At 37.6% G+C, this 12700-nt stretch overlaps 1 protein-coding gene across 1 annotated transcript in view; it reads right to left on the bottom strand.

The window, feature by feature from the left end:
- LOC117419751 (cortactin-binding protein 2-like) overlaps positions 1–12700 on the bottom strand; it is a 54225-nt gene that overhangs the window by 40743 nt on the left and 782 nt on the right. Inside the window, exon 2 of the mRNA XM_058985921.1 lies at positions 10954–11061. Coding sequence (XP_058841904.1) covers positions 10954–11061 — 108 coding nt within the window. The remainder of the gene's footprint in view (positions 1–10953; positions 11062–12700) is intronic.

Here is a 12700-nt window from a genome sequence, read left to right as displayed (position 1 = left end):
GCTGCACTAACATAGTATTATAGCCCACGGTATTATAACTGCATGTATGTGGTGAAAACAAGGACAATACAATTATCCAGACAAGGTGCTACAGTTTTTAAAAAAAATATATATTAAAAAAATTGTGATGGCAATCTTCATGGCAAAGTATCTGAGTAGACCCGGCTAGGTCCATGAATTTGTTTCTAGAATTTAAACTTCAAGTCAAAGACAAAAATAAATTGCTAAGGTTTAAAATCTTATGAAAAATTGGCATTCCAAACTGTTTTAAATGGATTTGAGCCTGAAAGTTAAACACAAAATACAACGTTGGAATTTGTGAAACAATCCTTACCTTTACTTTTCCAGCACACTGTTTAAAATGACACATGACAGGTTATTATAAACCGGTAACCTTAGAAACTGCTAATTAGAGCCTGCAGTACAAACATGCTGCCTCATAAAAGGTTGCCAAGGTGTCCAACGAAGTGCCATTATCCATCGTTTATTACCACAGCAGGCAAACACTTAATGAGATATGACACCTAATTTGTTGGGAACTTCGTTCCAAAACACTGCTCCAAGAGTGTGTAGCGTGTAGTACAACAGTGTAAATGAGAATTAGCAACACAACAGAAAAACAACTGGACGCAGCAGTTGTGTATTGGGGAAACTGAAGTACAGAACATGCAATAAACTATTCATATTACAAATGTTCCTAATACTCTACATCAGGGCTTTTTGGTCCATATTCACTGTTCAAGCAGCAACTCAAGTTGGTGCCTCTATGAATGTTACACTTGCAGCTGGACATTAGGCCACCATGACCACCAGACTGCTTATTAAAAGATCAGATGCTCTATTGTGCTTTGTGTAAAATGTCTGAAGAACACAGGGTGCTTTTCAATTAGATTAACAAAGTAAAGTCTTTGTAGATATCATACTTCCTGTGGAACCCTTGCAGTATTTGCTTTCTCATTCTGCTCTAACAGGCCAATGTTCTCTTCTAGTATTTAATAAAATACCCTTCCTAAACCCTCCTGGGATTGCTTTTGCAATTAAAATACACTTTTGTCTGGAGAATGGTGAAATTCTCTCCTTTCTCTCAGTTTCTTTGAGGTGACCTAGCTATAGGTCCTTGTGTTATCATTGTCCCACTTTTGAGTACAAAACCTAAATGTAATGGTGTTTTAAAAGTAAAATCAATCTAGAGACTGCAAGCCTGTGGAAAAAATATATTGCACTTGCAGAGTAAATTCAGTGGGAGAACATTCATTTTAGTTTTTAAAACCTTTTCCAATTCAGATTTTCATTCCCTATACTGTTCTTTACTGGGGGTGCCCAAATGTTTATTCATTCAGAGTTCTCTGCGAGTTCAGAATGTTACATGAGGGATCCTACTGTATACAAATTATGCAGCCTCTTTTTCCATAAAGCGAAACACTCAATCAAATCTTACTGAAGTTGCTACAGTAAGTTGGATGTAATGGTCAGGAATTAGAAAACTCAGCAGTAGTGTCACCCCCACTGAGGAAATCCAACTGTATGCTGGCAGCTAGGCAGTCCCATTAGAGATTGCAGAGTTCTTAAATAAAACACAGCGTAGCCATCTGGTATTTCTGAGCTCTTAGCAACACTTCTGAAACACTACACCAGCGGGTAAGTTACTGAATATGTTTTATAATAAAGGAGATCTGTGAAACGCAGCCATATGTCATTTGCTCGTCCTTTTCAGTTTGTTCTTGTTATTCTTGCTATTTTTGTAGGATTTTTTAAAAAAAAATCTGGTTTCAGCCTTATTAGCTTGGGAGACTATGGAGTAATGCCAAACAATATTACTATCAAAGAGAAAAGCCAGAGGGACATCCAATGGCATTGCACTCTCCTTTATCAACACAGCGCTTGCCAGTTTCAGTTTCTGTACAGCTGGGCTCCACATCAAGACAACAACAGGCCAGTGCAATGGTGTCAGGACAAAGTATTGGAACTAGCTGCATGTTCAACTGCTGCTCGAAGGAAACTTGCCACCAATAACAAAACTTCTGCATGCTTATTCATAACATTTGGAATGGTTTGTTAATACAATGTAAAACTTTATAACCAAGTCAAGTAGACAAACAATAATGTCAACATCTATTCACAATATAAGCCACTTGACGTTCTACAGACGTTTTCTATGGATTGTTCATGTTAGCATTAGATTTTCTGGCAATGACACACTACATAGGGCACAGAGGTGATGATGAACAGATACTGCATGTGGGAAGGAAATTTGGTTTTATTATAAACAGCATTATTTTGAATCACTGTAAAATATTTTCCTTTTCCATAGAAAATGTAATATTAATAAATTGGTATTACATACCCATCGAGTTAAAATGAGGCATATTAACAAACGTATAACTAAAACATTTATCCTACCATTGAAACCTAAAAATGTATTAAAGTCGGACTTCTGAAAATGTTGCAAAACTTTTGGCCATAGCTGTGTCTCCTGAAGCAGAGTTTGTTCCATTGCTGACTGCTAATCAGGGATCCTAGTTTTCAGTGATTAAAAAAAATAAAAAGTCTGCGTTATTCCACAAGTAAAATAAAAGGCTAAAAATGTGTTTTCCCTGCCACATTATAAAAGACACACAAACAGTACTATTGGGTAACAGTTAAACAGTTAACAGATTAAGTATTTATTGGTGCACTTCTTGTGTCTCTTTATGTTGTATTTTAGTTTATAACTTTAATTCTTCTTGAACTGTAACCTTGTATTACAATGTAACATGTGTAAGGCGCTTTGGAGAAATGCATCTGCTAAATAAATAAAATAAAAATGGTTACAGTTTCAAATTCTAAGCAAGTTACAAGCTTACCGGCACCATTAATCAATAAAACAAACTTTTTTTTTTTTAACTTCAAATATTTCCCTGTTGTAAAAAAATATTCAAGTTCAACTCAGAGTTGGTCTTCATTCGGACGGCTACTGTTAAAAATAGAGCTGCAGCATTCCAGTGTCTGCCTTTGGAATGGCACCACCTCCCTTAACGTGCTTGCTACAAAAAGCTTGAACTGCCGGTTGATCCACTTTGTACAGAGGAATGTCGGCTTTCACACACATTTTGACAACATCTGAAAACAACAGATTCATACTGTTCTTTGGCAGTTGCAAGACGCTGAAACGATCCAAACACAGTGGTTTGTTTCAGTGTTTTTGATGGCCCTGCTGTTTCGGCCTCATCTTGTTTATGTTTCCTTTCATACAATTTATGTTTAGCACTTCCCATGTGTTTTACAACGGTCTGCCTACAAAGTGTAATCTATAGCCTTGCTGCTTGAAGTACAAAACAGCACATTACCATTGATGTGAAATTCGTCCTTGCCAAACTCTTTAGGGGTGATTGTTATTGTTTTCGGCATCTTTGAACAGCTCTGGATACTGACTGAAGTAAACTGAAGACTCATTCAACACTGAATTTGAATACCGGAAGCAGTTTTATTAGACAGGTATGTTTGTAAATTTAAAGCAAAGTTGCCTGTGTTAATGTTTATAACTTATGAGTGTGTTGATTTGGTTATTATCAAACAAACAAAAATAGCCTTGCATGGCTTTTGCCCCTCCCCAAGTATAAAACAAAAAAAACCCCTCAGAAAACATAGAAAATCTGCGTTTTTCTGTGTTATTCCGCAGCAAACGGATTCCTAGCATCCCTGCTGACAATGTATCGGTATTGCTGGCCAGTGTGTTCTAGGGCCTGCTGCTCACTGCAGATTTGAATGACTATTCTAGGACAACAGCTGGTCAGTTTCGATTGTACTGCTAATGCATATTTATTATCTGAGCTATTGAGTGCTTTGGAGTGGTTTCAAGCATTTCCCATAATTCCAACAAGCAATAAAAAAAGAATATTGCAAACTGTGTAGTTGAAGCATTCTAGTAAACAGAAAATAGATGGGTACAGTAGCTGTGCTATATGTGTATCCCCTTTCCACAAATAAGGGAGAACCAAGTGAAACACCTGTAGGACAGCAACAGTCCCTGAAAGAACACGGCCCAATTCAATTCACTTTTTAGCTTGATAAGTGGAGGAAAGTTAACTGACCTTCAATTACTTGACTTACTTTGGCTCCATACAGCAGAAAGTGGAAATTAGGGAGGCACGTTTGTGATGTAGACTCGTACTCAAAAAAAAAAAAAAAAAGGACTAAGGCTGCAAAAACACATTTAACGTAACCTGGAACAGCTATTAATGGAAAACGGTGGTTAAGAAACCACTAATAGCACATGCCCTGGAGTTAGCTCAAAAAGTTTAAAGCTCTATACACTACTATATGTACTCCTGATAGTACAGCCCTTGAAAATATTCACAGGGGGATTTAGTCAGGAAAATAAATGTTTTACTCTGTAGCTCATGCTGAGGAGGCTGTGTGGTCCAGTGGTTAAAGAAAAGGGCATGTAACCAGGAGGCCCTTGGTTCAAATCCCACCTCAGCCACTGACTCATTGTGTGACCCTGAGCAAGTCACTTCACCTCCTTTTCCTCTGTCTTTCGGGTGAGATGTAATTGTAAGTGACTCTGCAGCTGATGCATAGTTCACACACCCTAGTCTCTGTAAGTCACCTTGGATGAAAGCGTCTGCTAAATAAACAAAAAATAAATAATGATTGTTCCCTCAGCCTTACTGGCATTTATCAGTATTAAGGGATCTGTATTTTTAGGAATCCATGTGTCAGTAGAATAGTTAATTGGGTCTGAAAACCTCATTATGAAGCCAGATCACAAAGAAGATTGAAATAATATAGTTGTGCAATCACCATGTAACAACACGTCTGAAGTAAACAAAAGAAGAATATCAAATTATGATTTTCTTTCCAGCAGCCTTTTTTTTCAAGCTCTTAGACTCTGCCATTAAACACAAACAAACTTGGAGCAATTTAAGATTCATTCTGGAGGGGTCCACGAGTGGCTCAGCTGGTAGAAGCGCAGCCGCATGGTGTGCAGGTGAGTCATACAGCGCAGGTTCGTGTCCTGGCTGTGCGAAGTAGGCCGGTCTTCCCTGGGGACTCTGAAGGGCGTGTCGCATTGGCACAGGCGCTCCCATGGGTTAGGGAGGTAAAACCGGCAGGGACTGTTTCTCCTCATCGCTCTACAGTGAACCCTGATGGCCAGGCGCCCAGTGAGCGCAGAGCAGACACCAGCAGGGTTGGCCTTTGTCCTCCAGAGGTCGGTAGTTTGCCAACATCTGCTCGAGTTCCTAAGTGAAAAAGGAAGCTGGCTTGGTCGTGGGATCAAAGGACGCCCACTGAACCTGTGCCATGTGGGGAATTGTTGTGGTGAGGGGAAAATCCATTGTGCATTCCAAATTGGGAGAATATCAGGCACACTAAATAAAACACATTTAAAAAAAATGATTCATTTTGGGGTGATGTAAAAAAAAAAAAAAGGAAATAAAGGAAAAAAAGGGTTACCATGCCATTTGTCTTATTACTCATATGAAACAAGTACAGTGGAAAAAGGGCAGGAAATTAAAATGTCTTGATAGACCAGGGAAACATCAACTAGACAAATTACAGCATGTCTGGAAAGAAGTATAAATGAACCTGTAAGTTACGGAATAGGCAGAAATATTGACTAAAGATGATTGTGGGAAACCTAAGGTATTGCCACAGCAGATCAACTTTTCCATCCAACTTGTTGGAAAATGGTGGCATTTTATATATAAAAAAGGATATATGTCAATTTATAAATGTTGAAATTGAGGGTGGGGGGAGGCTCGTTTGAGCTAAATCCAGTATATTCACTAAGCAAGCAAGCTAATCAGCACATCCTTTATTCAGTAGTAAAATTATCAGCAATGTTCAGGGTTTAAAACTAAGGTATTCAAATATAAAATACATTTTACCAAAATACCAATTTCAAAATACCTGTCCCCTGTAAATAAGGGATGAATAAAATAAAAATCTGTTTCCAGTACAGATTCAGTTATTTATTGCAATGAGCTATATATATATATATATATATATATATATATATATATATATATATATATATATATATATATATATATATATATATATATAATGGTAATTTGTGATTAGGAATAGTTAAACTAACTTGCTATTTTTTTTAATTAATTCTTTTAGCCAAAAGCAGAAACCACACCCAATAAAATAAAAAATGCTTTTGTTTACAGAATAAGTACAGTACGCACCCTTAATGCAATTGTGTAACTGTCATTTATATCAATCATTTTCATGTTGCTCCTCTGTGGGCGCTGCCGTGATTGATTCTGATGGTAACAGGTGATCAGTGTAGCATTGTGGGACACACGATACTCTTCAGCATAACATTTACGTACATTAGCAGTAAGTACAGTTCGCTGCTCGAGCGCCGTTTGAAACCAAGGCGCACCAGAAGTGCTTGGAGCGGCACAGGAAGGCACGCTAGCATTGAAAGAGCGTCAAGGCGTACTTAATTGTTTCAGATGCTGCTCTACTCATGTACTTAATGGGGACATAGTATATTTTTTGTGCTTGAATTACGTTCGGCGCGCTGGTGGAGCATCAGTTTGAAACAGGGGTTACTCTTTAATGTTTATTCATTTACCCATGTAGACCCCTGGCTCTATAGATGGTCCTCATGCTGTGATTCACAGATTATTTTTGGAAAGGCCTACCTACTTAGAAGCCAATTAACAAATTCAAACAAAATGAAACATCTCAAACTGAGGATCAAAAGCAGTACCAAGGGTGCATTACAATGACCATTGTCTGCAGTCAACAGTGATACACACCAAGGGTCTAAGAAATAATGCTCTTCTTTCTTTATACACTGGCAAGATGAAGAAGGTTGCAAAAACAGAATGAACTACAACTTCCTGAAACAAAAATGAATTTCAAAAAGAAAAAGGATCCCAAGCACTCTTTTCACTTGTAAAATAACAAACCAATAACAGCACATTCTTGTTCTTCCAACTGTGGGCTTGCATCCCACATACACTGCTGTCAACAGACAGCACCTCCTGAGGGTTCAGAGGGGCTCCCCCACACTGAAGACTGGGACACAGGGTTGAGATTGCAATTCCATAACCTAATGCTTTATTACAGAGAGCACCTCCTCAGGGTTCAGAGGGGCTACACCACACTGAAGACTGGGACACAGGGTTGAGATTGCAATTCCATAACCTAATGCTTTATTACAGAGAGCACCTCCTCAGGGTTCAGAGGGGCTACACCACACTGAAGACTGGGACACAGGGTTGAGCTTGCAATTCCATAACCTAATGCTTTACTACAGAGAGCACCTCCTGAGGGTTCAGAGGGGCTCCCCCACACTGAAGACTGGGACACAGGGTTGAGCTTGCAATTCCATAACCTAATGCTTTACTACAGAGAGCACCTCCTCAGGGTTCAGAGGGGCTACACCACACTGAAGACTGGGACACAGGGTTGAGCTTGCAATTCCATAACCTAATGCTTTACTACAGAGAGCACCTCCTCAGGGTTCAGAGGGGCTCCCCCACACTGAAGACTGGGACACAGGGTTGAGATTGCAATTCCATAACCTAATGCTTTACTACAGAGAGCACCTCCTCAGGGTTCAGAGGGGCTACACCACACTGAAGACTGGGACACAGGGTTGAGCTTGCAATTCCATAACCTAATGCTTTACTACAGAGAGCACCTCCTCAGGGTTCAGAGGGGCTCCCCCACACTGAAGACTGGGACACAGGGTTGAGATTGCAATTCCATAACCTAATGCTTTACTACAGAGAGCACCTCTTCAGGGTTCAGAGGGGCTCCCCCACACTGAAGACTGGGACACAAGGTTGAGCTTGCAATTCCATAACCTAATGCTTTATTCTTGTACTCAGATTTTAAGATAACTTTGGTTTCATAGCAACACCGGTACCATAATAATATCTTTGCTTTGTTGTACTATTTGAAAATGAAATGCAAATTATCTCCTGCAATGGTTGGTGACTCATAAAAATAGACTACATTAAACTTCCCACACTCATTTATGTGTTCAAGACAGCAAACGTTATACACCCAGTCTACAATATGAATAGGTTATCAGGGCTCTACATTTAGATGTTTTACTACTGGCCCCTTCGGTCACTGAGGTAGTGTTTTTACTGGCCCAGTTACAATTTTAACTGGCCCAATAATAAGTACAAAACTGTAAGTTACTAGCAGAATAATGTATTAGGTTGTGTGTTAGCGCCATTCAAAAATAAAATAAACAATCTTATGGATTATTTGTTTAACCATTCTGATTACGTGTATACCATAAGTTTAAATGGTAATAGCTGATCTATTTTTTAAATCTGGCTTTTTATACATTTAACATGTTTTGACTAGATGACAATATATCTGCAATAAATTCACCCAATGTTTAATTTTTTAACTATTATTGTGTTATTTTATATACTGTTATTTTTGGTTTCAGAGTTGCTATGGCATCAGTAAATTAAAGAAAAAAAAAACTCCCCGTTTTTCACTGTGGAAATCTGGTAATCCTAAACTACATGGACATGCGAGAAACTGAAGCTCTGGTAGAAATTTTGGTCAGACACAAATCTTGCAGAACTCACAAAATAGTAAAATATATTCAATCTTTTCTCATATTACTTTGTTTAAAGCCCACATTAGGAGAACCGTGCAGGATTGCGTAAACTGCATTCTCCTACTGTAGGCATTCAATAAATGTATTCATTAAATTAGCGAAGTGCTCCCCCAGTGCTTTCTTCCACAGCAATATGTAAGAATCTTTTTTTCATTGCAAACTATTACTGTGAGACTGGATATGAGGGCAACTAAATGTTGAATTCCCAACAAAAAAGCTGCTGTTTCATCTGCAAGTCTGGGAAACTGACATTTGTTTCACTGTCATCATGAAGCCAAATTAAGTCCTTCTTCCACTCCACTCTATATTTTTATCTTAATTTTTTTCATAATTTTTTCTTTATCATTATTGATTTAAACACTTTACTTTTGGCTTATTGGTGCAATTGGTTGCTTAGTTGTAAAACAAAATAAATAAATAAACAAATTGTAAAAACAGCATTACCAACAGCACTTCAGATACGACGTGCGGCAGAAAAGTTTGGACGAGTTCAATTACGATGTTATCGGGGGGTGGGGGAGTGGGTATGTTTTTAAAAATGGGTTTGTAAATGTTTTTTTCAGCTTTTTGGCACACTGACCCATTTTCCTGCATTCATGAAACAGAAGCCATGTGCATTACACTATACAGTTATACATTATACATTATACAGTTAAAAAATGTTACCGGCCCAGTCGGGCTTGTGGTGCTTCATAACTACCGGCCAAACTGCGATCTCCACCGGCCCTGGGCCATGGTTAATGTCAAACGCTGGTTATTATGTACAGTAGGCTGCTGCTAAGCCAAACCAGTTGGAACCATGTTCAGATTTAAAAAAATGTATACTACTACTAATGCCATGTCTTTGTTTTATGTTTTTATACCATATACACATACAGTATGTGTCACTTTTCCTGTATTTACCAGTGTAGAAATTCATATTATATAGCTGCCATTAACAATAAGCATGCATCTAATGGAAAAACAAGTGGGGTTCAGTTCACACGATGGATACTTTTCCCATACAGACCCCAATTGTTTTTATAATGCACTACAAACTGCAAGGACTGTGCAAGGTGAAAATGAAAATGAACAACAGCTACGTGGTTCACTTAATCCTCAACTTTGATATGCTAAAATACAGCAATAAAAGATTAAAATAAAATGCAGCAGGGGTTGTTTTTCTTATAATATCTGTTTAATCCTGATGTTTAATAAATACTGATTTTAAAATACGCCTGTTAAAAAAAAAAAATCAAGTGGTATCCATAATCAATTTTATTATATATATATATATATATTAATAAATAAATAAATCCACTGACAAAAAATATAATTTAGTCCCATGAGGACTAGAACTAGGGAATGCAGTATTGCAGGAAATGATCTGACCTATTTTATTTTTATTAATTTTCTAAATTCTGTCTCGGTCCTTGTCTTCTGGGTAGTGGATGTGGGAAGTGGGAAGTGGAAGGTGGAAAGTGATTATAGACAGATATTATACCCCAGCTCAACAAACAGCTGTGGGATACAAAATACCTGAACACTGACTTCAGAGGGCCACTTAGGATCTCAATCTTAATGTTGGAAACGATCTGTTAGCTGCCACTTACAGATGGTCACTCCAAGTTTTTTTATGACAGAAAATAAACTGCTTTTGAACAGGGCAAGAACACTGGGAAAAAACGGCACAAAGCCATGTCTATGCCCGTCATCACTCTGCCGTGCTGTTTTATTAAGGAACAATAAAGGGAATTCACCTTGCTGTCAAGAAGCAAAGGCATAAATCTCATGATATAGCCTAAGTGCAAGAGAATCTAAAACTCTGTATGGAACTGTAGGAAGGAACTTTAGGAAAATAGGGCAGCTATATTTAAAGTAGGTCATTTAAAGGCATACAACAATAAATGTAAAGCTGGTGAATAGCAGGGTTACTAATCTGCCGTTAATTTCAAACTCAAATTCATGGCATAATCCATCTGTCTGCCCAATAAATAAATCAAGTTAAATACAAATTAATAATCTATTTATTATAAATTCACTGTACAGATTAAGGCAGTATAACCAAATAATGTTGTTCTCGCATAAGCCTGAAAAGAGGCATGTAGAGAATTGCCATGCAACCTTATACCATGTTAAACCTCTCTTATGTAACTAGACCAGCTCATATGAAAGCAATTCCAGTGCTATTTTAAGTACAATGTGATTATATCATGAATGTATCTATGAAGCCTTATATATATATATAATCTCAAGCAGACTGCCAAGTGAGCCAGACTGTGTGGTGGGTTACCCAGGCCTCCAGAGGTGAAGAGCAGTGTTAATGAACATTATGTTTATATGTTTTAAGACAATTAAACCGAAAAAAAGTGACTCACCCGTAAGGCTTCAATCACCAAATCCCTGGCTTCCAGCTCCCCTTCCATAATGCTCAAAAGTGTCAGCAGTTCTGGTTTGCTGAGATTATCCATATTAAACTCACATTTCTGTAACACAAACACACACACAAAAAAAACTAGTTGCTGTTTTTTTCTTGAACATGCAAAACAAATAAATGTAGAATTGTGACAACTCTGTTGGACAGCTTCACATTGCAGGATTGGCACTAATCTTTGATGCAGTAAGAAGTGTTTTTACTTTGTATTTCATCCTACCATAATAGGCATAAACCAGAATGCAACAATACTGGAGCCATGTGAAAGATAATATCCACTCCATACAAAATGTTATTTTGCAACAAACAGGGCTTAAACCAATCTGTTACAGTTTAATTCTGCAACCACAGGTTTCCAAGCAGAGGAATAAGGATGCAAGTTTCCAGATCTCCTCTTTGATGACTGGAAAAATACACTCTAACCTTGTATTGCCCTATAATACCTGTAAGTCACCTTTGATAAAGGCTTCTGCCAAATAAACAAATAATAATAATAATAATAATAATAATAATAATAATAATAATAATAATAATAATAATAATAATAATAATACAAACTGCAGTTAATTCACTGGCATGATGCACATGTTCCTAGCTAGTTCAGTAACTGCCAAACATGGTCACTAAAGAAGTATGCCGGGTAGAGAATGCAATCAGCACAAACACTAGGTTGTGGTAAATCTGTTGTGAGGAGATGAGGAAACAATACAATCTCATATCAGTGGACCCCCCTCCCCCCTTGATTTTCTGCAGTGCAGCTGAATCACTTCAAGACATTAAACTAAAATTAGTAACACTGCACAACAGTTCCAGTACTGTGTTCTCCTCCCACCCTCTCAAATTCTTACTCTCCTCTATGTTGCCTCTTGACATTATCTTCCCTTCCCTATTTCAATTTTTTTTTCTCACACTGTACAGTCTAGTAATCCATATTTAGCAGCTGTTGGCTTTTTTTCCCCCAAAACTGCTGAATTAAAAAAAAATAATAATATGGGATAAGACTAATTTATCAACATCAAGCAGAACCAGCCCCTTCCTGGCACAATTGAGATATGGAATCTATCCACATCTCTCAGAAGAGTTGTGAGTTAGATCAACAGGCTCATAAAGAGTTGAGGGATGACCACAACAATCACGAGAGCCCTTCCCCCTCACCCCAGTCAAGATTTGGGTAAATCTGCTGAATGGAGCCCCTCAAGTGGGCGACACAGACAATAAGGCTTCAGACACCTATGTTAATTTAACAATAATGATAATAGGCAGAATGTGGACTGCACTTACACTATTCTAAACGCTAAAACTCAGTATAGGACATATTATTAAACAAGCATCTGTGTCACTCTTGCGAGATATGCTCAACCCTCTGGGCTGCATTCCCGACTGCTATACCATTCTCACTTATTACAGTAAGTCATTAAAAATTAAACTACATTCCGTGGAAACATTTACTTACTCGTCTTAAGTGTAATCCGTAAAGTCTGGCTTTGTTAAAAAAAACCTGCTATTATTATTATTATTATTATTATTATTATTATTATTATTATTATTATTATTATTATTTTAAAGTCACAAATACTGTATAGTAGGCTTATGACGGCGGTTTTTAAAAGTTAGTAATACCCAGCATCTACTATACTATTAAGCTAGCAGAGCATAAGTTACTAATCTTTAATAAAATACACTATAGGTTA

Source organism: Acipenser ruthenus, chromosome 14, assembly GCF_902713425.1.
Source record: "Acipenser ruthenus chromosome 14, fAciRut3.2 maternal haplotype, whole genome shotgun sequence".
Taxonomy (NCBI): domain Eukaryota; kingdom Metazoa; phylum Chordata; class Actinopteri; order Acipenseriformes; family Acipenseridae; genus Acipenser; species Acipenser ruthenus.
Note: the sequence above shows the minus strand (reverse complement) of the source record. Positions and strands in the feature narration are given on the sequence as shown.